Here is a 26,553-nt window from a genome sequence, read left to right as displayed (position 1 = left end):
CATTATCAACATGTGACCCGGCATTGTTGTGTTGAAAATCATATCCAGAGAAACTTTGGAGAAATGGCTGTACCACTGGTTCCACAATTGATCCATTCTATAGTGCAAATTAAATTGGACATCTCATATGAAGACTAAAGTGTCAAACAGTATCTATACAAACCACCAGAACATATTTGCATGACATTGGGCTATGAGGTGAGCATCCAGCTACAGGTATTTCATTGTCCACCACTTCCAAAGGCTATCATGGTGCAGAGCAAGATGGCAATGGAGAATGGAATAGAGATGTATCCTCTTCAGCGATGAGTCCTGCTTTTGATTTCAATGCAATGATAGATGAATATTGGTCTGGAGTTCATGTGAGCAACCACATGAAGAAGCCTACCCAAGAGAACATCTCACAGGTTCTACTCCCAGGATTATTGTGTGGGGTTGCATAATGTACATTAGTATTGAACAAATCTAATATATAAAGCTGAATGTGTGTGTGTATGTATGTATGTATGTATGTATGTATGTATGTATGTATGTGTGTATGACCGGGATTGGCATCTGCACCGTCGCAGCTACAGCCACAAAATTTTGCACAGTCACACGTCTGGACCCTGAGAGCGTCATAGGCTATGTTGTGATGCAAAATTTTAACCCCGCGCGTTCCAATTCACTAAACAATTTTGCCCCTATCTACATAATGGGGAAAAAGTGAAAGGAAAAGTGTTGGAGGCGTCGCAGCTACAGCAACAAAATTTTGCACAGTCACACGTCTGGACCCTGAGAGCGTCATAGGCTATGTTGTGAGGTGAAATTTTAACCCCGCGCTTTCCAATTCACCAAACAATTTTGCCCCTATCTACATAATGGGGAAAAAGTGAAAGGAAAAGTGTAGGAGGCAAATTGACAGCTGCCAGATGTGAACAAGGGGGACTTAAAGAGTGAGAGCGATGGCGCCAAAGAGTATATACCGTACAGTTGCTAAGGTGGGGCCCCAACATGGGATACTCACCACACACGGGGATATGAACACACACACAAAAGGCGCCACAAACTACCACGTGCTTGAACACATATACCACCCTCAGCACATATTTCACCACACATACACCAACCTCGCCACATAAAAGTCGAAACACAAAAGTCGCCGCTCAAAACTCGCCACGCGCAAAACTCGCCACATGCAAAACTAGGCTCACGCAAAACTCGCCACACGTGCAAAACTCACCTCATGGAAAACTCGCCACACGCAAAACTTGCACACGCGGAAAAATTGCCACATGCACAAAAGTTGCAACACATGCAAAAGTTGCATCACACAAAACTTGCACATACTCAAAACGCACCACACATAAAACTCGCCACTCGCAAAACTCGCCATCCGCAAAACTTGCTGCACACAACTTGCTACACTAACCTGTCACATGCAACTCGACACACAAAAAATTGCTACACGCATGTCGCCACACAAAACTCATCTCACAAAAGTCGCTACATGCATGTCGCCACATGCAACTCAACTCACACAACTTGACACATGAAACTCGCCCTAAAACACACACAAGTCTGGTATTATCCTTCAAAAATAAAAATCTGATTAATAAGCAGACAAACTACAAGAGCAACAAATGTACCATATAGGAAATATGGCAGCTGTCAGTCACATGACCTGTCTATTATGTGTATGTGTGAGCTAATATATACTGCCAGGGGGGAGGGCTTCCTGTTGGCTGGGGATTTATCAGGCTGCCAATTTAGCTTACAGATACTCAGGTAAAAATACGGACCAAATGTGTGAACGTGGTCTAATACAGGAGGAGATGACACATAGATATATACTATATGCAGGAGATTACACACAGGTATATACTATATACAGGAGAGATGACACACAGGTATGTACTATATACAGAGGAGATGACACACAGGTATATACTATATACAGGAGGAGATGACATACAGGTATATACTATATACAGGAGGAGATGACACAGGTATATACTATATACAGGAGGAGATGACACACACACATATACTATTACAGGGGACATGACACACAGGTATATACTATATACAGGAGGAGATGACATACAGGTATATACTATATACAGGAGGACATGACACAGGTATATACTATATACAGGAGGAGATGACAACCTGGTATATACTATATACAGGGAAGATGACATACAGGTACATACTATATACAGGGGCGATGACACACAGGTATATACTATATACAGTGGAGATGACACACAGATATATACTATATGCAGGAGGAGATGACATACAGGTATATACTATATACTGGAGGAGATGATACACAGGTATATACTATATACAGGAGGAGATGACTTACAGGTACATACTATATACAGGAGGAGATGACACACTTATATACTATATACAGGAGGAGATGACATACAGGTATATACTATATAAAAGAGGAGATGACATAGGTATATAGAGGAGATGACATACAGCAGGTATATACTATATACAGGGGAGATGACATACAGGTATATACTATATACAGGAGATGACATACAGGTATATACTATATATAGGAGATGACATATAGGTATATAGTATATACAGAAGAGATGACATACAGGTATATAATAGAGGAGATGACACATGGGTATATACAATATACAGGAGGAGATGACATACAGCAGGTATATACTATTTACAGGGGAGATGACATAAAGGTATATACTATATACAAGAGAAGACATACAGGTGTATACTATATATAAGGGAGATGACAAACATGTATATACTGAGGTGAAAATGAAAAGGTGTGAGTGCAAAATGGGAGGCGTGAGGGAAAATAGTGGAGTGATCGGAAAATGAAAGATGTGAGGTCGAAATGACAAGTGTTAGGGGGGAATGAGAGGAGCGAGGGGGAAAACAAGAGGAGTGAGGGGGAAAATGAGAGGTGTAAGGGAGAAAATGAGAGGTGTAAGGGAGAAAATGAGAGGCATGATGGGAAAATAAGAGACGTGAGGTGCTATAACTAACCACAGATTTTTACTATGCCCAGGCAACGCCGGGCTCTTCAGCTAGTAATAATATAAAAAGGGAAGACAATACTAATTTGAACATACAATCCCTTTAAAAGAAAAGTACTCAGATACTTCATGTAAAACACACCAAAAAACCTGTACATGTATAAAAATGTGTATTAACATTTGTCTCAACAAAAATAAGAGACCCGTCACAGCCAAAAAAAAACTGTATCACCCTATTCTCAACCTAATATTGTAACTAAATACTAGCAGAGGTTGGCACCCTAAGATACGAGAATGGCGTCCCGGTTCGACAGTGGCTCTCCCTTACTCCCCTGGTAAAGTCCTGTCACTAGAGTATAGATAGGTAATGTAATGAAGCTAGATTAATTATTCTGCCTTCATTAAATTACCTATCTATACTCTAGTGACAGGACATTACAAGGGGAGTAAGGGAGAGCCGTCGTCGAGCAGGGGCACCATTCTCGTATCTTAGGATACTAACCTCCATTGGTAGTCACATTATTAGGTTGAGAATAGGGTGATACAGGGGTTTTTTGGGCTATGTTGGGTCTATTATCATTTTTATCAAATATTAATACAGTTTTACACCTGCACAGGTTTTTCAGTGTGTTTTAGATGTAGTATCTGAATAAAAATTTTTTTTTTAGGGATTGTATGTTCACACTAATGTACAGTCACCCTACCGTTCTAGTCTTCATTCCAGATACACTAACAGCTTGGCATTACATTGATTTAGTTATGGAACCAGTGGTACTGCCATTTCTCCAATGTATCCCAAACGTAATTTCCTTAACATGACAACGCCAGCTGTATGTTGCTTGTTCTACTGTGAGCAGCCTCATTGTGGTCTAAACATGCTACCATGGCCTGCAGTGTCTTCGGACTTGTCTACCATTCAACACATCTGGGATGTCAATTGCAAAGAGAGCTGTTAGTGGCAGATGATTTATGTGCCCAGGTGCATTCAGCGTTTCAGAACATTCCTCACACAAGGGAGGATTTTTGTGCATGGCGATCATACTTAATACTGAATAAATCAAGTTGTTTTGACCATTTTCTTTGCAGTTTTTCACCATATGTATATCAGTAACATGTCTATCTTCAATTCCATAACTTTTCCTTCTTATTGTTACGATCTCAATGTTGAGGTGTGAAGAATTAATATAAAGATTTTTTTTTTCCTTCTAGACCCTGAAATTTAGGCATCGAGCATTGTACTTACCAGAAAAGAAGGGGTTTTTGTTTTTGACAAGATCACCATAAGATACAAGGCTTTCGAGGTTTACTAGTGAACGGGCAGCAGGTTCCAAAAATAGTTCTGGAGTATTACTGCGAGGTTTTACACTGGTATCTAGGACGGGTTCTTCAGCCTCCAGATCAGTACTATCTGCAGATGGCTTTGAAGTAGGTACAACATCTCCAAAGAGGTCCATGTCTGTAATACAAAAATATAGCAAATTATAGAATATAGTTTTCATACTGTGCACTATAGCCCTTTGACACTGTTATAACCTAAAGCATAATGTGACAATATACTGCATACACCCTATGGCTGGAAATGGACATCTTACCAAAAGAGTTTTCTGCTTTTAGAACTGGTGGTGGCTTGACATCTTTGTCTGCAGTTGAAGGAGGTGCTGAAAATATGTCATAGATGGCATCCTCTGGACCTAAATTAATGAATGTAAGAGAATAATTCAAAATAATCTCAAAAAGATTTGTAAGAATGTACTGTATAAGATTCTCTCAGTTTTGTATATTGCTTTTTTGAGCATCGTGGTCACTTTATTTTCAGGCATCAATGGGGGTCCCAATAGTTGTGCCATGTATAAGAAGCAACTGATGATGCCTATGTAAGTTAATTTGATTTGAGGAAGATGGCAGATTTTAATATTTTGTAAAATGATGATGCTGGAGTGAAAAAGGGTCCTCCTGACATCCCTCCTGTCCTGACATGTCTGTTTTAGCAAACAGTTGCATCTAACATGCAACATGCAATAAACGTTTGGGAGCACCTCTTCTCAAACCTCGGCTTTCCTCTGTTATGCCTTCTGAATTATTATTAATATATTAACCTCTGGACATTATCATTCCCCTTGTCAAAATCATGAGGCCATAATTGGTTGACTGTGGTCTAAATTCAAACAGGGGATGTCATCTGTTCAGACTCTGTAGACCAGCTATCAACCATGCACTGGATAATGACAGTGCCACCTCCAAAGCATCTTTAACATCAGAACAGCTGTTTGATTTAGAACTATGACTGGGGGCCAACACCCAATGTCCTGATGCTGACCAGAAAGGGAGCATTGTGGACAGCAGCATCTAGAATCAAAGAAGATACAAGAGTAGTAATTAGTTTTAGTGCTGTAGTCTGGTTTGACTAACTTTAAGGGTCTGTTCTTTGATGTTAAGGGTTTAAAAGGATTTCAAAGATGGCAGAGACAGGGTATTTCATTATACCCTTGGCTGTTGACAACCCATCAGCACCATCTAATGCTAATGAGGAAACTAAGGAGGAAGTTACATGTGGGTACTAGCTGTGAAATACAATCGGCACGTGCCCTGTATGGTACGGGAACAGCCTTTTAGCACCTACCATGTGATGAACATGTGAGGAAACAATTATGGGGGCTAGATTAGAATCAGAATTAAATTTAGCCACTTCAGTATTTCATCAATATTGTTAGCATTATTCAAAAACAGAAAAATCTAATAAAAACATTTACGATATAGCAGTCAACAACTTAGTTGCACTATTGCGAATGATGGATGGGTCACATTATATTGAATGGTAATGCAAGACAAGATAGTTAGAAACACCAAAGTGCACTATTTATGTAGCGCAGAAATGTCTACAACATTTTTCCATTTTTTATCTTGGTTTTAAAAAAATTTATGAAAATTTCTAGCAAAACTGAGGTGTAAAATTACATCAAACAACGAGGCTCTCTGTTCTTTTCAGCTACACAATCCTTTTAGGGCATTTACTTATGATTTTGTCAGCTACACAATCCTCCCTATCCCCCTCCTCAATTTCTGATCCAAATAAAAGAGAAACCAGCTAAAATTTGCATTTGGGAGCCAAGAGTGTAATAATTAAAGGTTTTAATCGGTACACTTAACTAACATAGAATTTTATTTGAGATTGTCATTTGATCCTCTAACCTATACTTTTTATGTGCTTCATTATCAGCTATCTTTGAAAATTGCCAACTTATTTGAGCTATATTTCATGTTTAGATCTAGTGTTCCTTTACAGATACTGTGGTTACTTTGAATTAAAATTAAAGTCTGATTGAATTCAAATTATTTTGTAAACATATAAAATATATTATACTAGATGGCAGCCCGATTCTAAAGAATCGGGAGTCTAGAATCCATATATACTTTATTTATTCAAATGTAAGAATAATACAATTAATAAATAATAGTAAGAAAGAACAAAAAATGGCTGCACTCACCAGCTCTTGACAATTCTTGTTATTTAAGGTACAGTTACACAGGATCCATGAACATGCTTATGAGGGGAGGGATGAAAGACATCAGACGACAACTTTGCGTGTTGTGGCAAATGCCACAACAACGGTTCTTTGCTTAAGAACAATAATGTAAATAATAAATAATATGTCGGCGTCTTTTTGCTCTGCATTATTAGTATACTTTCTATCAGACCTAATCTTACGTGCGCCATCAGCAGCTTTGGGCTCTGTGTCATTAGTATCCTTACTATTAGAGCTCATGTTGGCTAAGCTAAACAGCTTTAAGCGTGGTGGTGGCAAACAACAGGTTAATAAGAGGCAGTGTCAGGTAGTAGGAAAATAGCCAGTTAATAATAGGCAATAGTTCTTTGCAGGAATGCAGATATTAATAAATAGGCAGTTTATATTGCAGAGAAATTGCTGGGCAATAATGGACAATGTCCTTATGTGGCAAATAATAGAACAATATACCCAATGTGGCAAAGAAGAGGTTAATAAACGGCAGTCTCTCAGTATAACAGTCAGTGAATAATAGGCAGTATATGGAGAAAACACCAAACAAAAGCTCAAAATTGGTGTGAAAATGTCACTGAACCACTTCACAACTAAATATATATAGTTTTGGTAAATGGTATTATCATTTTTTTGACGAAATTCGGCAGGAGCTTGAAGAGCAACGTCACTGGGCCCGCCTCCACGCAGTAGAAACTTGCTGTGAGGTAAAAATTCAAAAATCACACCAAAATGGCGGGCGGAGTGTGTCACAGTACGACACGTTTCTGATTGGTCGCTCGCAGCAGGCGGCAACCAATCAGACACTGGACACTGTTGACGTCACTTATCTCCGGACATTAGCTCCAGACATTAGCTCCGGACATTAGCTCCGGACAAAGCCACGGAAGTTGGCACAAATTGCAGGAAGTAGTATTCTAGGCAATTAATCTCCGGACATTAGCTCCGGACATTAGCTCCGGACAAAGCCACGGAAGTTGGCACAAATTGCAGGAAGTAGTATTCTAGGCAATTATATATTAGATATATATATATATATCTAATATATAATTGCCTAGAATACTACTTCCTGCAATTTGTGCCAACTTCCTGTCCGGAAATAATGTCCGGAGCTAATGTCCGGAGCTAATGTCCGGAGATAAGTGACGTCAACAGTGTCCAGTGTCTGATTGGTTGCCGCCTGCTGCGAGCGACCAATCAGAAACGTGCCGTACTGTGACACACTCCGCCCGCCATTTTGGTGTGATTTTTGAATTTTTACCTCACAGCAAGTTTCTACTGCGTGGAGGCGGGCCCAGTGACGTTGCTCTTCAAGCTCCTGCCGAATTTCGTCAAAAAAATGATAATACCATTTACCAAAACTATATATATTTAGTTGTGAAGTGGTTCAGTGACATTTTCACACCAATTTTGAACTTTTGTTTGGTGTTTTCTCCATATACTGCCTATTATTCACTGACTGTTATACTGAGAGACTGCCGTTTATTAACCTCTTCTTTGCCACATTGGGTATATTGCTCTATTATTTGCCACATAAGGACATTGTCCATTATTGCCCAGCAGTTTCTCTGCAATATAAACTGCCTATTTATTAATATCTGCATTCCTGCAAAGAACTATTGCCTATTATTAACTGGCTATTTTCCTACTACCTGACACTGCCTCTTATTAACCTGTTGTTTGCCACCACCACGCTTAAAGCTGTTTAGCTTAGCCAACATGAGCTCTAATAGTAAGGATACTAATGACACAGAGCTAACAAGAATTGTCAAGAGCTGGTGAGTGCAGCCATTTTTTGTTCTTTCTTACTATTATTTATTAACTGTATTATTCTTACATTTGAATAAATAAAGTATATATGGATTCTAGACTCCCGATTCTTTAGAATCGGGCTGCCATCTAGTATATATATATAAAATGAGTTCATCTCTATGTGCTAAACAGCTTCCAGCATCAATGTCATTTAGAAGCATACATTTATAAAAGGCATATGGTGAACATAATAAAAGTTGTCAATGGCTGAAGTTCTGCTAAGAAACAATTAAGGTGAAATAAAAGGAACGGACAATTGTCATACTCACTGTTTTTGCTATCCCCCCAAGGATCAGATGGGGGGCTCTTTAGAATTTGTGGATCTTGCCAACCTGTTGGTTCATCAGAGCCAAAAATTATACTTTGACTTGTGTTATCTTCTTTTAACTGAGGACTTTGAGAAACAGTATCCCAGGGTAATAGAGAGGTGACGACACTCGAATTCTGATCTGAAATAAGAAGACAAATAAAGAAATAAACTATTGTTACAAGGCTTCTCTAATCATGCATGTAAGGTAGGATGAGACCTTTAGGGTACCGTCACACTATAACATTTCGATCGCTACGACGGTACGATTCGTGACGTTCCAGCGATATCGTTACGATATCGCTGTGTCTGACACGCAGCAGCGATCAGGGATCCTGCTGAGAATCGTACGTCGTAGCAGATCGTTTAGAACTTTCTTTCATCGCTGGATCTCCCGCTGTCATCGCTAGATCGGTGTGTGTGACACCGATCTAGCGATCTAGCGATGCGATCCAGCGATGCGTTCGCTTGTAACCAGGGTAAACATCGGGTAACTAAGCGCAGGGCCGCGCTTAGTTACCCGATGTTTACCCTGGTTACAAGCGTTAAACTAAAAAAAAACAAACAGCACATACTTACATTCTGGTGTCCGTCAGGTCCCTTGCAGTCTGCTTCCAGCACTGTGACTGCCGGCCGTAAAGTGAAAGCAGAGCACAGCGGCTGTGCTTTCACTTTCACTTTACGGCCGGCAGTCACAGTGCGGGAAGCAGAGACTGCAAGGGACCTGACGGACACCAGAATGTAAGTATGTGCTGTTTGTTTTTTTTTAGTTTAACGCTTGTAACCAGGGTAAACATCGGGTAACTAAGCGCGGTCCTGCGCTTAGTTACCCGATGTTTACCCTGGTTACCCAGGGACCTCGGCATCTTGGTCGCTGGAGTGCTGTCTGTGTGACAGCTCCCCAGCGACCACACTACGATTTACCTACGATCACGGCCAGGTCATATCGCTGGTCGTGATCGTAGGTAAATCGTATAGTGTGACGGTACCCTTACTCTAAGACTACTGTCACACTATCAGTATTTTGTCAGTATTTCAATTCAGTATTTGTAAGCTAAAACCAGGAGTGGGTCAAAAATGCAGAATTGGTGACACATTTCTATTACACTTTTTCTATGATTGTTCCTGACATAGTTTTGGCTTAGAAACACTGATGGAAAATTTTGACCAAATACTGATAGTGTGGCCGTAGCCTTAAATTATAGAACTTGGAAATTGTGGAATTGTAGAAGCCTTTTTTAACATCTTTACCATAACTAGCTTGTCTCGTAGATCCATGGGGGTCTGTGTACTGAGTCAAATACCTATTGTTCAAAAATCTACTCTGTAGCCCTCTGCAAACAGGAACTTTGAGCTCTGAGCTCCTGTATGAGTGTAGGCATAAGGTACCTTCACACTGAACAACTTAACAACGATAACGATAGCGATCCGTGACATTGCAGCGTCCTGGATAGCGATATCGTTGTGTTTGACACGCAGCAGCGATCAGGATCCTGCTGTGACATCGCTGGTCGGAGCTAGAAGGCCAGCACCTTATTTTGTCACTGGATCACCCGCTGACATCGCTGAATCGGCGTGTGTGACACCGATCCAGCGATGTCTTCACTGGTAACCAGGGTAAACATCGGGTTACTAAGTGCAGGGCCGCGCTTAGTAACCCGATATTTACCCTGGTTACCATTGTAAATGTAAAAAAAACAAACACTACATACTTACATTCCGGTGTCTGTCGCGTCCCTCGCCGTCAGCTTCCCGCACTGACTGTGAGCGCCGGCCGTAAAGCACAGCGGTGACGTCACCGCTGTGCTCTGCTTTACGGCCGGCCCTCACAATCAGTGCAGGAAGCTGACGGCGAGGTACGCGACAGACACCGGAATGTAAGTATGTAGTGGTTTTTTTTTTAACATTTACAATGGCAACCAGGGTAAATATCGGGTTACTAAGCGCGGCCCTGCGCTTAGTAACCCGATGTTTACCCTGGTTACCCGGGGACCTCGGCATCGTTGGTCGCTGGAGAGCTGTCTGTGTGACAGCTCTCCAGCGACCACACAATGACCTAAACAGCGACGCTGCAGCGATCGGCATCATTGTCTATATCGCTGCAGCGTCGCTTAATGTGACGGTACCTATAGACCTCAGCATGGGCCAAGCAGAGCACTACAAATTATTGTGTGACAAGAAAGCCTAAGGACCTTGACTCTCACTGATTGGCAGGACAAGGAAGAATTGGCACTGAAAGCATAGGGCGGGTACACAAGTTAACAAAAGCTTCAAGGGGATGCAAGTAACCAGAGGCAAGGTAGAAGGGGCTTTGTAAGTGGATGGTGTAGTAGGGGTGAAAAACAAATGGTAAAGGCTCTGGGTGGAAAGTTAGAGACACAACTTGTTTATGTCTCTAAGGATAAGGCAGAGTAGGCGGCATGTTCTCTTGTGGAGCAAAGTAGCTGAGTGAAGGGGCAGAAAGGTACCAGAATAAATAAATTATAGAACTTAAAGGTGTGTTCCCATGTCCAATGTCCTATGCCAATATGTAGTAAGTGTAATAATAATAATATTAATAAATACCTCCAATTAGAAATGTAGTATAGTTTTTCTGATTCGCTATCTCTTTCCTCGTGCAGGCATTGCAGGACCTTGGGTATCCATTGTTATTAGATCATTAGCAACTAGCTAACTGTCACTTTATCAGTGAACATAAGCATGGATACCCAAGATCCTGCAATGCCTACAAATGAGGAAAGAGATATAGAGAATCAGAAAACGATGCTACATTTCTAATTGGAGGTATTTGCTAATATTACTATTAGTACACCTACTACATATTGGGATGGGATAGGATATTGGAGATGGGAATACCCCTTTAAGTTACTACCTGACAGACACCAACTTCAGGATCTCCATGACCTTCCTCCCTCCAACAAGAGACAGTACAAGACTCCCTGAGTCAAGAGTCAGGCTGGAGCTCTGTTTATTGGCAAGCACTGCCTGGTCTTCTGGCAGCGTTCCTACTGCTGTGGTATGACTTAGGGCTAGAGATGGCGGACACCTGGATGTTGGGTCCGGCAGGCTCAGCCAGACAGTTACAAAAAGTTTGAGTTCGGGTACCAGAACTGTACCTGGACCCCATTCACTTGAATGGAGTGCCCGAATATCCAGCTTTTGCCACGCTGTCATGTGCATGACAGCGTGGCAAACATCGCTTGATTGGTGGTGAAATCTTCACCGCTGGTCAGAGAGTCATGGTTCCCACGCTGTCAAAAGACAACGTGAGCGCTCAGCTGTGATTGGAGGTATAAAGTTTAACTTCGGTCGCTGGTGTCAGCTGATGGGACTACTGCTCCCATCATCCAATGCCAGCTGCAGCTAATAACAGCGAGAGCAGGAGCGGCTAATGGGCGTATTCATTTACCTCTATCTCTATATAATAATAAACTGGGTATTTTGGTTAATGAATGATGAGATGCTGCTTTTTTTCTGCACAGAGTGAATCGAGTGAATTATGCCAAGTACTGCCCATACAGTGAGCCCCATATCTGCACAGAGGCCCACCGGGAGATTCACCTGTTACCCTATGGGCCAGTCCAAGCCTGTGCAACAATGTAGAATAAGTAAGTCCCAATCTTGTTCTGTACGTAGTCACTTACTCGATGTTCCCCAGGCTGGAAAGAAAGAGCTGGTGTTCATTGATGAATCAGAGCTAGCAACTTGGGAGTCCCAAATATTTGAAGACGGAAGTTGTGGAGGCCCAAAAACATCGATAAGATCATATAGGTGTGTCTGGAAGAAGAAATAATTTATTAATTGATTAAATGAGACTGGAAAATCAAATATTGCTTCCCAGCAACTTCAAAATTTCTTCAGTTACTGATTCTGGAGATATTTGAGGGGAAGGAGCAGTAGACAAGAACGCAATAGTCTTCTTGCAATGGCTAAACACAAATAAATATGGGAAAGAATACAGAAATTGTGAAGAGGATATTTTTAGCGACGCACTTTACCAGTCAGTATTCACATACCAGTGAGTCACTGTAGGGGAAGGCAGGAAAAAAGATTAAGTGGGCATGAAGTGATGATAATAGGAATTTCGGTGTTTGCTATGGATACACATGGATGTACCAATAAATTTACTGTTGGACTTGCACAATGAAGGTTTCCCCTTCAAGAATGATAAAGCAAAATGGAGTTTTGTTGGAAATGTATTAAAATAAGCATTACATTGTAGAAATCAGCTTCATTCATATCCAGGATATGTGATATTCTTGCTGCTATAGTATTCTTTGGCAAAAAAATAAATGTTTTAGGAATATAGAATTTCGAAAATAATTTCCCATATTGTGATATAAAGCAACGTGATTTCTAAGGTGTGTTCCCCCCTTGAGCACAATTGGCTATATTGTCTACAAATCTAGTATCTTATTATACCATATTACTATATTTTCATTTACATTTTAGCTTTTTTTCTATTTTCTTTATTATGTGGATCATATGTACGATGCTGTTGCTCCTTGTAGGCTGAAAATAATCAGACTATTGAAGGATCCTATTATGACTATCTTTACTACAACTAAGGCATTTGCCAGCGCAAACTCCAAATAGCTTATAAATTGTATATATACACATAATGTTTGCATTTATATTTATGATGGATATTGGTTATATATATTCTATGAGCAGGTCTGTCTGAGTAGTGATGTGTTACCAAGCTACAAAAAATTATAAGTCCATTCAGGACAGTACACCATTGTCCTGAAACCTTCAGCAAGCTCATCTGCTTGCTGATGGTTTCCCTGGCACAACACACTTTTTTTACTGCTGCACAAAATAAAAAAAAAATAATAAAAATTTGTAACTGAAGTTAGAACAAAGTTAGTTTTGCAAAACTACAGCTCACAGAATACTCCATCAGGCTGCCTTTTTTTACCTTAGCTACAGCTGGAGAGCCATGAGCTGGATAGAACTGTTCTAACTGGCTAAACCTCATGACAGATGAAATCTTGCAAATAAAGTCCTTTTGATGATAATACTAAAAACATATCCGTCACAGGTTTACATGAAGTTAACCAATATTCCCATAACATCCCACTTCATACAGAAAATTGACCTGAAATAGTCACAAACTATGTTGTTAGCCTTTTACAATTTTTAAGAGTCAGATTCTTTCTGTTTAATAAAGTCACTGCAGTACACGGCAGGGATTAGGTATTTGGCTGTAAATCTTTCCATTAGTCAGAAATATCATGGTCATTACTGGATTGAAAACAAATCAGACTAGTCATATGCCAGTACCTGTATATCAAGGGAGAGCGAACAGCAGTAAAGCTCCTCTAACTCAGTGTTTAGCCATACAGAGCCTAATGTAACTGAATTATCTCAAAACTACATTTTAGAAATAATACAAATGGTTCTTATATCAGGGGCACTCTCATAAGGACAACATATCCCAATCATAATTATTTAAAAGCTTAAAAGGGGGTCTTAAGATGTATTTGCAGGAGCACACCGCTCCCCTGCCTCCCAACTTCCTGCTAGCCAGAGGATGGTGTTGTTATTATTGACAGTATGGACCAGTATGAACATTCACAAATTGACATTATCTAATGAATGGTGAGTTTGTAGGGCAGTGGTCCCCAACCTTTTTTAACTTGAGAGCCACATTCAAGTCCTTTCTCCAGTTTAAAATATTTAGTTCTTTCCCCAATCTCCCCTGCCAGTATATGCACATCCTGATCTGTTCTTCTACGCAGGGCCACTCACAAAAGTCACCAATTGAAGACCTTCTCTTCATAACAGGTTGCTCTCCCTGGTGCTAATACACCAAGCTGGCAGACAGCTGTGAGCCACACATCATAGGACCACAAGCCACAGATTGGGGACCCCTGGTGTAGAGGCATGCCTTTTTGACTAAAAGAACACCAAGTTGTGAATGTATTCATTTATCAGGATGAGTAACAGAGGAACTGAGCTATGGGTAAAGATAGGCTATAATGGTTAATTGGAAATACCAGTATTTGCTATAATAGGCTGATGGCAGGTCCTCCACAAATCCCAATATACAGTGGATATGATTCAGGTTACAGACAGGTTTCATTACCTCATTTTTCTTCATTGTTTCCTTCTCATCGTTGTCCCCTGTCAACTGCATCTCTAATAAAGCCTTCCCAATCAATGATATTTCACCCTGTATAGATCGTTGTTCCTAAATAAAGATGAGACATGGTCATAATCACATAGCATGATACACATAGACCAACAACCAACTTTTAATAGACATTTTCACAAAAAATTTGTGTATTCATGTTTGTTGTAATTGTCAGATTTTAATGGCACACTTCCATTGGCCATACAATGACTTACCCTAAGGGGGTTTCCAGATAATACAAAGATTAGAAGTTTTAATACATTATAGGGTGTAAAGAAAACACACACGAGAGGAGTATACTTATATCCCCCTGCAGTCACCAATCTGTGATGGAGCTTACACAGTCACAGCTCTCTGGCACCCCCCTTACCCTCAGGTCAGTCTGGGAACTGCACCTAGGATAATTAGTCGCCGGAGAGGCTGCCTTGTCACATACTGGTTATCTGGACACTCTGCAGTGAGGGCTGTATATATATCACCAGTCCCAGGCCGGAAATATATATATATATAAACCTTCGATCCATCATTGCCAGGAACCCCCAATAACACCACCAGGACAGAATGCTGCTACCAGTTCCTCGTTAGATATAAGCCTGGTCTGTTATCAAGCTTATATCAGGTCAGAAACCAACCCAGGTAGCGTATAAGTACTAGCCGGACTCACGGACGTGGGAAATTGAGTTTCAAGGTAAAAGAGCAGCCCAAAATTAATTGATATTTTAATTGTCAAAAGGCGCACTAGATACTACAAATATATACAGAGTAATATGCAGAGATTACAACCAAAAGTAGAGATAAAAGTAGGGTACAGGTTGGGGATAGCAGTTAGCTGTATGTGTCATGTTACCGTTTCTTATCACGTGTGGATAGAGGGAAGCTCTCATATCCACAGGCACCTTCTTAGTTTCTGCTCCTTTCCCACACGTGATGTGACATGGGTTCCATGGCAGAACAAAGACAAAGGCTAAAGGTGGGTAGCTAGCTTTTAACCTCCAGCTCGCCCACTCCCATATTTGTCACCACCCTTCTGGGTTGGGCTGAATTCTCCTGCCTTGACGTCCTAGCTGAAATAATTCCCAATTTTTATGATGAGTCATAACTTCCTAGGGGGAGGTCCAAACTGGACGACTGACATCTCAACGGGTTCGTTGGGGCTGGAGTGAGAGTCCAAACTTAGGTCGGCTAATAGGTTCTGGGGAGCAAGTCTCGATAGCTCGGCATCCGGAACAGGAAATTCGGGAATTTCAATATTTTACAACTTCACAAATCAGGATATAACCAGTCACATTGCTCTGTCGCTGCAAATCCTGGAAGTTGTCCATCACATCAGAATTTTTGAATGCCAACATACTCTCCTGTCCATGAGCACCACCTTGTTCAATTTGGTATATTTACAAAACATTATGTACTCAAATCGTGGATGTCTGGAATGCAGAGAGCATGTGTAACTTTACAAAGTTCTGCACTGTTTCAGTTGAAAATGGGGAAATGTCCATTGAGCAGGATGTAAAGAATGTGCATAAGTGCCAAGTGATATTGGAACCAGACGTAGTGCCCAACCATGGTTGTGTCACCACCTGGCCTGCTGGCAGTAGTGAATCGTGGAAATTCAAAACATTGACATCATGGCCCATTTACTATTCCTGGCTGTTGATGGTTAGTATACCTTGCAACACAATGGCTATTCCAACGAGAGGCCAAGGTCCCTGCTATATAAAAGTACAAAGCAGGGATGGCTATCTTCTTGAAATAATGTCAGCAAGGCATTCTTCATCAAGGCTGAGCTCAAGCCATCATTTTAAAAAGCAATAGTATCTAGGTGGAAAAGCAGCAATTGTGGTGAACATGAATATGTGGGAGTTCAATTTCCACACAAATGGATGAATGAACACATCTTGATGTTTGCTGGCCATACATATGGATAATTAATGATGTAACAAAGAAGAGAAGGAAGATTGTGAAAAGCACTAGATTATGATAGTAATAGTGACAATGACCAGGCACTACTTGTAGATGCCGCCTGGCTACCAGAAAGACGATCATGAAGAAAAGGACAGCTTGAGCCTTGTTCATATTGTGGTCATTTTGCTTTTTCAATGTGAGCAGGTGATGCCACTTCACATGCTGATGGAGAGCCTTAGTTCTTGATCGACTAACGCTGGGATATCCACACCTGAGTTTGTGACTCCAGAGAATTTCCAAAGATAATGGTATATACAGTGGATGAAATAAGTATTTAACAGGTCACCAATTTTCTAAGAAAATAAGTTTCTAAAGGTACTATTGGCATGAAATTCTCACCAGTTGTCGATAGCAACCCATTCAATCCACACAAGGAAATAAATCAAACAATAATGTCCATAAATTAAGCTATGTGTAGTAATGAGAAATGAAACAGGGAAAAAGTATTGAACGCACTTAGTGAAATTTAATTAATACTTCGAAGAAAGGGCTTTGTGGGTGATGACAGCTTCAAGATACCTCCTGTTAGGAGAAACTAGCCGCAAGCATTGCTCAGGTGTGATTTTATCCTATTCTACACACTCTTCAAATCCTGAAGGTTCTGTGGGCTTCTTCTATGAACTCTGAGTTTTAGTTCTTTCCATACATTTTCTATTGGATTCAAATCAGGTGATTGGCTGAGCCCTTATAGCAGCTTTACTTTCTTTCTCTGAAACCAATTGAGAGTTTCCTTGGCTGTGTGTTTGGGATCATTGTCTTGATGAAATGTCCACCCCCGTTTCATCTTCATCATCCAGGTAGATGGCAGCAGATTTTTATCAAGAATGTCTCAGTAAACTTGTCCATTCATCCTTCCTTCAATTATGCACTGCTTGCCAGTGCTGTATGCTGAAAAACTACCCTACACTATAGAGTTCCTACCTCCAAACTTCATTGTTGGTATAATGTCTTTGGGGTGCTATGCCGTGCCTTTTGGCCTCCAAGCATTATGTGTTTTATGGCATACAAAGAGTTCAGTTTTGGTCTCATCAGAAGAGACTATACTCTCCCAGTATTTCCCAAGCTTGTCTAAATGTTTTTGAACAAACTTTAGTAAACATGCTTGAACATGCTTTTCGTTCAGCAATGGAGTCTCATATGCTGAGCGTGCATATTCAGGCCATGGAGGTTGAGTGCATTACTTATCATTTTCTTTGAAACAAATGTACCTGGCTGATTGCAGGTCTTTCTGTTGCTCTCCACAGGTGGTCCTTGGCTCTTGGACAAGTCTTCTGATAATTCTTTTTACTCCTCTGCCTGAAATCTTTATGGTGAAATGATGCTCATTCCACTTCCGGATTATGGCCCCAACAGTACTCACTGAAAGCTTCAGTAGTTTCGAAATTCTTCCTGAACCAAAGCCGTCAGTATGTTTTGCAACAATAAGGTTGCAAAGATCTTGAGACAACTGACTGGTTTTACCCTTGGTAATGAGACACCTTTGTATATACCATCAGTTGAACCAGCCGATATTATTTTTCAGTAAGTGGCAGGATTGCTTTCTAATTACAAATACATTTCAGCTGGTGTCATGACTTTCCATGGCTTTTTGCACCTCTCTTTCTTCAATTGTTCAATACTATTTTACTGTCACTTGGAGCCTGGAAAGGGAAGAGAAAGGTGGAGAAAAAAAGGGGAGTGCAATCTAAGCGTAGTGCATGTATTAGTATTGAGGTGATCAAGAGTAATTTACATACTTGCATTTGTGTGGTTAGACACAACACTAGACTTCAATGTAAGAATATAAGTTCATTCACAAGCATGCTGCCATTCCAGTGAACCATGGAAGAAAAAATTTTTAAGACATATTTTTGAATGGATAGTGCCCCTAGAGCTTTGGGACAAATGACAATATGCTCTATTGGGATTATATTTACTATTTTATATATGCATATACTTTCAATTCATTTATATTAATTATTTATAATATGATATGCATATCAGGAAATGACTCCAATCTAGGAAACTCCACCCATAAAAACAAGGCAAGACATAAATTATCTGTATAATGCATATACTTTTAGACACATGATGAAGGCTGAATCAGCTGAAACGCGTTGGGTTTTAATTCTATAATTATATGTGCTGTGGTTGCGACACTATGTCTCTTGAGTGCGCCGCTGCATGTTTTTATTAATAATAATAATAATCTTTATTTATATAGCGCCAACATATTCCGCAGCGCTTTACAGTTTAACAGTTTTAAACACAACAGTCATAAGTAACAACGTTAACAATACAATAATTAAAGCGAAAATATGGCGACTCTGCTCATGAGAGCTTACAATCTACAATGAGGTGGGGGAGATACAAAGTACAGGTGTGTATTTACAATGATGTATTTACAATGATGGCCCAGCCATCTTTAAGGGGTTGGGGATAGATGGAGATAGTGAATGGGCTACACACACACACAAACATAAAATGACTTTGATTAGGGAACGTGATAGGCCGCTCTGAACAAATGTGTTTTGAGCGAGCGCCTTTTAATTATCCAAATTGTGGATGGTCCTAATATCTTGGGGTAGAGCATTCCAGAGGATTGGCACAGCACGGGAGAAGTCTTGGAGTCGGGAGTGGGAGGTACGGATTAGTGCAGAGGTTAGTCGAAAGTCATTTGCAGAGCGCAGCGGTCGGTTAGGCCGATAGACAGAAATGAGGGCGGAGATGAAAGGGGGTGCCGCATTGTGGAGAGCTTTGTGGGTGAGAACAAGTACTTTGAATTGTATCCTGTAATGAATGGGCAGCCAGTGTAACGACTGGCGAAGAGCGGACGCGTCCGAGTAATGATTAGCCAGATGGACGACCCTGGCTGCTGCATTAAGGATGGACTGGAGAGGGGAAAGTCGAGTGAGGGGGAGGCCAATTAATAGAGCGTTACAGTAGTCCAGGCGGGAGTGGATCAGGCTGACAGTGAGGGTTTTTGTTGTTTCCATGGTGAGAAAAGGGCGGATTCTAGAGATGTTCTTTAGGTGTAGGCGGCACGAGCGGGCAAGAGATTGTTTATGGGAGGTGAAGGAGAGATCAGAGTCAAACATAACACCCAGACAGCGCGCCTGCTGCCGGGGTGTTATTATGGTGCCACCCACGGAGAGGAAAATGTCAGATTTAGGGAGGTTAGTAGATGGCGGGAGCAGAAGAAGTTCAGTTTTAGAGAGGTTGAGTTTCAGATAGAGAGCGGACATGATGTTGGAGACTGCAGACAGACAGTCAGTGGCGTTGTGTAGTACAGCGGGGGTAAGGTCAGGGGATGATGTGTATAGTTGTGTGTCATCAGCTTAAAGATTGTACTGAAAGCCAAATCTGCTGATGGTCTGTCCAATTTGGGCTGTGTAGAGAGAGAAGAGAAGGGGGCCAAAGACTGAGCCCTGAGGTACCCCGACAGTGAAAGGAAGAGGAGATGAAGTGGAGCCAGAGAACAGAACACTGAAGCAGTGGTCAGAAAGATAGCCGAACCAGGAGAGAGCAGTGTCCTTAATGCCTAGTGACCGAAGCCTAGAGAGTAGGAGAGGGTGGTCAACAGTGTCGAAAGCTGCAGAAAGGTCGAGAAGAATGAGCAGAGAGTGGTCACTGTTACGTTTTGCTGTCAGAAGGTCATTGGTCACTTTGATGAGTGTAGTTTCTGGCGAATGTAGGGGGCGGAAACCGGACTGTGAAGGGTCTAGGAGGGAGTGAGTGGAGATGTAACGGGTAAGGCGGGAGTATATCAGGCGCTCCAAGAGTTTAGAGATGATGGGGAGGTTGGAGACCGGTCTGTAGTTGTTTGTGCAGGATGGGTCGAGGGTGGGTTTCTTTAGTAATGGAGTAATGATGGAGTGTTTGAAGGAGGACGGAAAAATGCCAGAGGAGAGGGAGAGATTAAAGATTGTAGTTAGGTGAGTTGTGACGACTGGAGAGAGAGAGTGGAGGAGATGAGAGGGAATTTATTAATAAAACTATTACAGGCATTACTGCTGAAAATTCATCATTCATGTTGATATTCTAATGATCTTCCTTGGAATCTCCGTCTTTGAAACGGAAGCGCCTCTCTGGGATATTTACCATTATCATACGTTTTTCCTGTGTCATTTCTCATTATTAGACATATAGTCATGGCCAAAAGTGTTGGCATTCCTGAAGTTGTTCCAGAAAATGATGTATTTCCCCCAGAAAATTATTGCAATTACACGTTTTGTTATACACATGTTTATTACCTTTGCGTGTATTGGAACATCACAAAAAAGAGGAAAAAAGGCAAATTGAACATAATTTCACACAAAACCTCAAAAATTAGCCGGACAAAATTGTTGGCACCCTCAACCTGATATTTGGTCGCACATTCTTTGGAATAAATAACCACAATCAATCACTTCCTATAATCATCAGCAAGCTTCTTACACCTCTCAACTACAATTTTGGACCACTCTTCTTTTTCAAACTGCTCCAGGTCTCATATTTGAAAGGTGCTTTCTCCAAACAGCAATTTTAACTGGGATTTAGATCTGGACTTATTGTTGCCACTTCAGAACTCTCCAGTGCTTTGTTTAAATCCATAGCCGATAGTGTTGACATCCTTGAAATTGTTCCTGAAAATGAAATATTTCACCCAGAAAATTGTTGCAAATACACGTTTTGTTATAGACCTGTTCATTTCCTTTGTTTGTATTGGAACAACACAAAAAGCCGGAAAAAAGGTAAATTGGGCCTAATTTCACACAAAAAACAAAAAATCGGACAGACAAAATTGTTGATACCCTCAACTTAATCTTTTGTTGCACACCCTTTGGAATAAATAACTGTAATTAATAACTTCCTATAACCATCAACAAGCTTCTTACAACTCTCAACTGAAATTTTTGACCACTCTTTTTTTGCAAACTGCACCAGGTCGTTCATATTTGAAGAATGACTTCTCCCAACAGATCTCTCGACAGGTGTTAAATGGGATTTAGATTGGACTCATTGTTGGTCATTTCAGAAATCTCCAGTGCTTTGTTTCCATCCATTTCTGGGTTCTTTTTGAAGTATGTTTGGAGTTATTGTCCTACAAGAAGACCCATGACCTAGGATGCAAACCCAGCTTTTTGACACTGGAAACTATGCTGCTCAAAAAAATAAAGGGAACACTAAAATCCCACATCCTAGATATCACTGAATGAAATATTCCAGTTGTAAATCTTTATTCATTACATAGTGGAATGTGTTGAGAACAATAAAACCTAAATATTATCAACGTAAATCACAACTAATATCCCACAGAGGTCTCTAGTTGGAATGATGCTCAAAATCAAAGTGGAAAATGAAGTTGCAGGCTGATCCAACTTCAGTGGAAATGCCTCAAGACAAGGAAATGATGCTCAGTAGTGTGTGTGGCCTCCATGTGCCTGTATGACCTCGCTACAACACCTGGGCATGCTCCTGATGAGACAGCGGATGGTCTCCTTAGGGATCTCCTCCCAGACCTGGACTAAAGCGAGACATGATGTCCCAGATGTGTTCAATCGGATTCAGGTCTGGGGAAGGGGCGGCCCAATGCATAGCTTCAATGCCTTCATCTTGCAGGAACTGCTGACACACTCAAGCCACATGAGGTCTGGCATTGTCCTGCATTAGGCTGAACCCAGGGCCAACCGCAACAGCATATGGTCTCACAAAGTGTCTGAGGATCTCATCTCGGTACCTAATGGCAGTCAGGCTACCTCTGGCAATAACATGGAGGGCTGTGTGACCCTTCAAAGAAATGCCACCCCACACATTACTGACCCACTGCCAAACTGGTCATGCTGAAGGATGTTGCAGGCAGCAGATCGCTCTCCATGGTGTCTCCAGACTCTGTCACGTCTGTCACATGTGCTCAGTGTGAACCTGCTTTCATCTGTGAAGAGCACAGGGCGCCAGTGGCAAATTTGCCAATCCTGGTGTTCTGTGACAAATGCCAAGCGTCCTGCAAGGCGTTGGACTGTGAGCACAACGCCTATCTGTGGGCAGCGGGAACTCAGACTATCATCATGGAGTCGGTTTCTAACCATTTGTGCAGACACATGCACATTTGTGGCTGGCTGGAGGTCATTTTTCAGGGCTCTGGCAGTGCTCCTCCTGTTCCTCCTTGCGCAAAGGCTGAGGTAGCGGTCCCGCTGCTGGGTTGTTACCCTCCTACAGCTCCCTCCATGTCTCCTGGTGTACTGGCCTGTCTCTTGGTAGCGCCTCCAGCCTCTAGACACTACACTGACAGACATAGCAAACCTTCTTGCCACAGTTCACATTGATGTGTCATCCTGGATGAGCTGCACTACCTGAGCAAAAAGGACCAAAATATTGGTCCTTTTTGCAATCCGTACATTCTCAACGCTCAACTCCAGACTATCCTGTGGCTCCAAGTGACCGATGAAGTCACGGCAGGTCCTGCTCTGTTCATTGCTCATCGCGAGGAAGCAGTGAACACAGCCAGAAGCTGGGACTTACCAAGCAACACAAGACGTCAGACATCTCCACCGCCTACATCACTGAGGAAGGAACAGCGGTCTCACGCAAGACAAGAGCTCCAACTAAGGCAACAGGTGGCGTTGCACAGCAGATTTCCGACCCGGTTAATCTGTCTGTAACATGCCGCACTACCTCATCTACTGAAGCATTGCTACCAGCCGGGGCTGCTTCTCTTACTTTTTTTATTTTAACTTGTTTTTTCTATGACATTTTAAGTCTTCCACCAGACTCTGAGATATCTCTACCCAATAAGGATTACGGACTCGGTTACCCAGACTGTGAACCTTTAGAGACTTATTTGATAAGACCTATCTATCATTATCCTATTTACATGGTGCAATTTATTGTTACTATGCTGTAGGCATTTATCTAAGCTCGATTATTACTAGGTGGCCACCATTTGGGCATATTGTTACTTATTGCTACTAGCAGCTTATCTATACTTTTCTAGTATTTTTTTTACTGAGCTATCTACTATATAATTGTCTTACAGTCACTTCCGTCTGTCCTTCTGTCTGTCATGGATATTCATTGGTCGCGGCCTCTGTCTGTCATGGAATCCAAGTCACTGATTGGCCATGGCAAAACGTCCACGACCATTGCCACGACCAATCAGCGACGAGCGCAGTCCGGCGGCAACATGGCCGCTCCTTCCTCCCTGCAGTCAGTGCCCGCTCCATACTCCCCGCAGTCACCGCTCACACAGGGTTAATGCCAGCGGTAAGGGACTGCGTTATGCCGCAGGTAACTCACTGAGTTACCGCCGCTATTAACCCTGTGTGACCAAGTTTTTACTATTGATGCTGCCTATGCAGCGTCAATAGTAAAAGGATCTAATGTTAAAAATAATTTAAAAAATTAAAATTCATTATATACTCACCTTCCACCGCCTTTCCCGCTCCTTGCGACGCTCCGTTAACCACTCCATGCAAGCGGCAGGTTCCGATGGCAAGGATGGTATGCGACAAGGACCTGCCATGACGTCACGGTCATGTGACCGCGACCTCATCACAGGTCCTGCGCGCCTGCGTGAGAAGGACCTGCCATGACGTCACGGTCATGTGACTGCGACGTCATCACGGGTCCTGCGCTACCAACCCTGGGACCAGGAGCTGCCGAGTGCACCGCACACAGGCGACTTGACTACAAGGGCTCCCTCGGAAGTTGAGTATATGTTTGCCCTCGGAAGGTGAGTATATGTTTATTTTTTATTTTTTAACCTGTGACATACGTGGCTGGGAAATATACTACGTAGCTGGGCAATATACTACGTGACTGGCCAATATACTACGTGACTGGGCAATATACAGTACTACGTGACTGGCCAATATACTACGTGGCTTGGCAATATACTACATGGCTCTGTGCTGTATACTATGTCACTGTGCAATATACTACGTGGCTCTGTGCTGTATACTATGTAACTGGGCAATATACTACGTGGCTGGGCAATTTACTATGTGGCTGGGCAATATACTACGTGAGTGGGCAATATACTACATGGCTGCGCAATATACTACGTGGCTGGGCAATATACTATGTGGACATGCATATTCTAGAATACCCGATGCATTAGAATCGGGCCACCATCTAGTATATACATTTTTACTTAGGAGACTACTCCCTCAGGATCACGGGCTAAGTGCAATCTTTTTGTATACCTCTATACTTTGCGTATTTCCACATATTATCCCCATTAAATACACCTTCTGGTTTCTTTAAGACTCGTTTGGCGCAGATTTTTCCAGATATATATATCTATATTCCAACAATAAAGTGGTTGTTGTCTAAATCTGCAGCAATACAAGTCACTCTATACCTTAGCGCCGCTGCCACTCACACTATATTGATTTCTCATTTTTACAACAAAATTTACAAAACCATTTTTAAGTGACCACATCACATTTGAAGTGACTTTGAGGGACCTGTATGACATAAAATACTCAAAAGTGACACCATTCTAAAAACTGCAGCCCTCGATGTGTTCAAAACCACATTCAAGAAGTTTATTAACCCTTCAGGTGCTTCACAGGAATTAATGGAATGTGAAAGGAAAAAGTGAACATTTAACTTTTTTTCACAAAAAATTTACTTGAGACTCAATTTTTTTTATTTTCTCAATAGTAATAGGAAAAATTGGACCCTGAAATTTGTTGTGCAATTTGTCCAGAGAATGCCAATACCCCAAATCACATATTTGCATAATTCACCAGAAGTGAACACATATTTAAGACAAAGTCACCACAGCTGAAACCTCCCCCTCTCCTGACTTAAACCTTTTCCATATAGCGCTAGCCAAATAAATGGTTATGTGAAAGGTTTTGGTGATGTGGGTTGGGTTTCTTCTGCTGAAAATCATCATTTTTTCCCAGTGAGAGACAGCAGGCGGCTCTTACTGGGGTGCTCGGTCCCATTGTTCACAGAATGATCAATCACTACTGCAATTTTTTGTGAAAGGACATTAATACTTTAAACGTCCTCCTTTTGGTCCTCAGGTGACCATGGAAGGAGCAAATCTGTCTGTGGCAAATATTTTTTATCACCAAAACCACCCCTCTGCTCTTCTGATAACAGTGCCTCCTCATCATCCCAATCTGATTCCCAGGTCCTGTCCACCACACAATCAGCATCATCATTATCATCATCACTGGTTCAGTTGGAAGGTGTCTCAGTGTGGAAAATGTCCTGAGCTTTTTTGCCCTCCCTCCTGATTCCCACCTCTAGATTTGCTCTGATTTAGTGTGAAACTAATACCACGTTTGCCAGTGTCACCATTACTGCTGCCAATACAGCTAGGCAAATGAGTAAGGGCCTTCACCTCCTGCCCCTCATCTCATCCAAGTCCAAACACTGACTGTTCTCATCTAACACATCAATTGGGAGAAGTTGTGGTGTAATATCTTCATTAGCACCCTGAGTGCTGTGGCTGAGCAGAATGGGGGTTATAAAAGAAAACATTGTCATTGAAAGTTTGTAATAAAAAAAAGATTAACTGTAACGGCAGCGGAGGAGGAAAGCGCAGAACACCGTTTCACACAGATGGTGTCACTGTGAGAGTTAGCATGTGCCATATAGTCCATAATATCCTCCACTTCCACCCCATTAGTACATTTGCCAGAGGCAAAGGAGGACAATTGTGACCGGCATTTGTTAGTATTACTGCCTAGATAGCTGGTGCCAGTGATGGTGGTACTACTGTTGCTTGAGGCTCTAATATTCATATTGCCAGCTGCTATGGCATTTGTTTTTATTATATCCAATGCCATTGATGCTTTTCCTTTTACCATACATTTTTACTACATTAGAATT

General features: G+C 41.5%; 1 protein-coding gene across 2 annotated transcripts in view; it reads right to left on the bottom strand.

Moving 5' to 3' along the window:
- EPN3 (epsin 3) overlaps positions 1-26,553 on the bottom strand; it is a 94,081-nt gene that overhangs the window by 1,534 nt on the left and 65,994 nt on the right. For both annotated transcript variants that reach the window (XM_069752403.1, XM_069752402.1), the window contains 5 exons: positions 14,734-14,838; positions 12,287-12,419; positions 8,605-8,784; positions 4,601-4,699; positions 4,252-4,464 (listed from right to left, as the gene is read on the bottom strand). In XM_069752403.1, the coding sequence (XP_069608504.1) occupies positions 4,252-4,464; positions 4,601-4,699; positions 8,605-8,784; positions 12,287-12,419; positions 14,734-14,838 (730 nt within the window). The remainder of the gene's footprint in view (positions 1-4,251; positions 4,465-4,600; positions 4,700-8,604; positions 8,785-12,286; positions 12,420-14,733; positions 14,839-26,553) is intronic.

The sequence above is a fragment of the Ranitomeya imitator genome, chromosome 2 (assembly GCF_032444005.1).
Source record: "Ranitomeya imitator isolate aRanImi1 chromosome 2, aRanImi1.pri, whole genome shotgun sequence".
Taxonomy (NCBI): Eukaryota; Metazoa; Chordata; class Amphibia; order Anura; family Dendrobatidae; genus Ranitomeya; species Ranitomeya imitator.
This window is presented reverse-complemented; position numbering and strand designations above follow the sequence as displayed.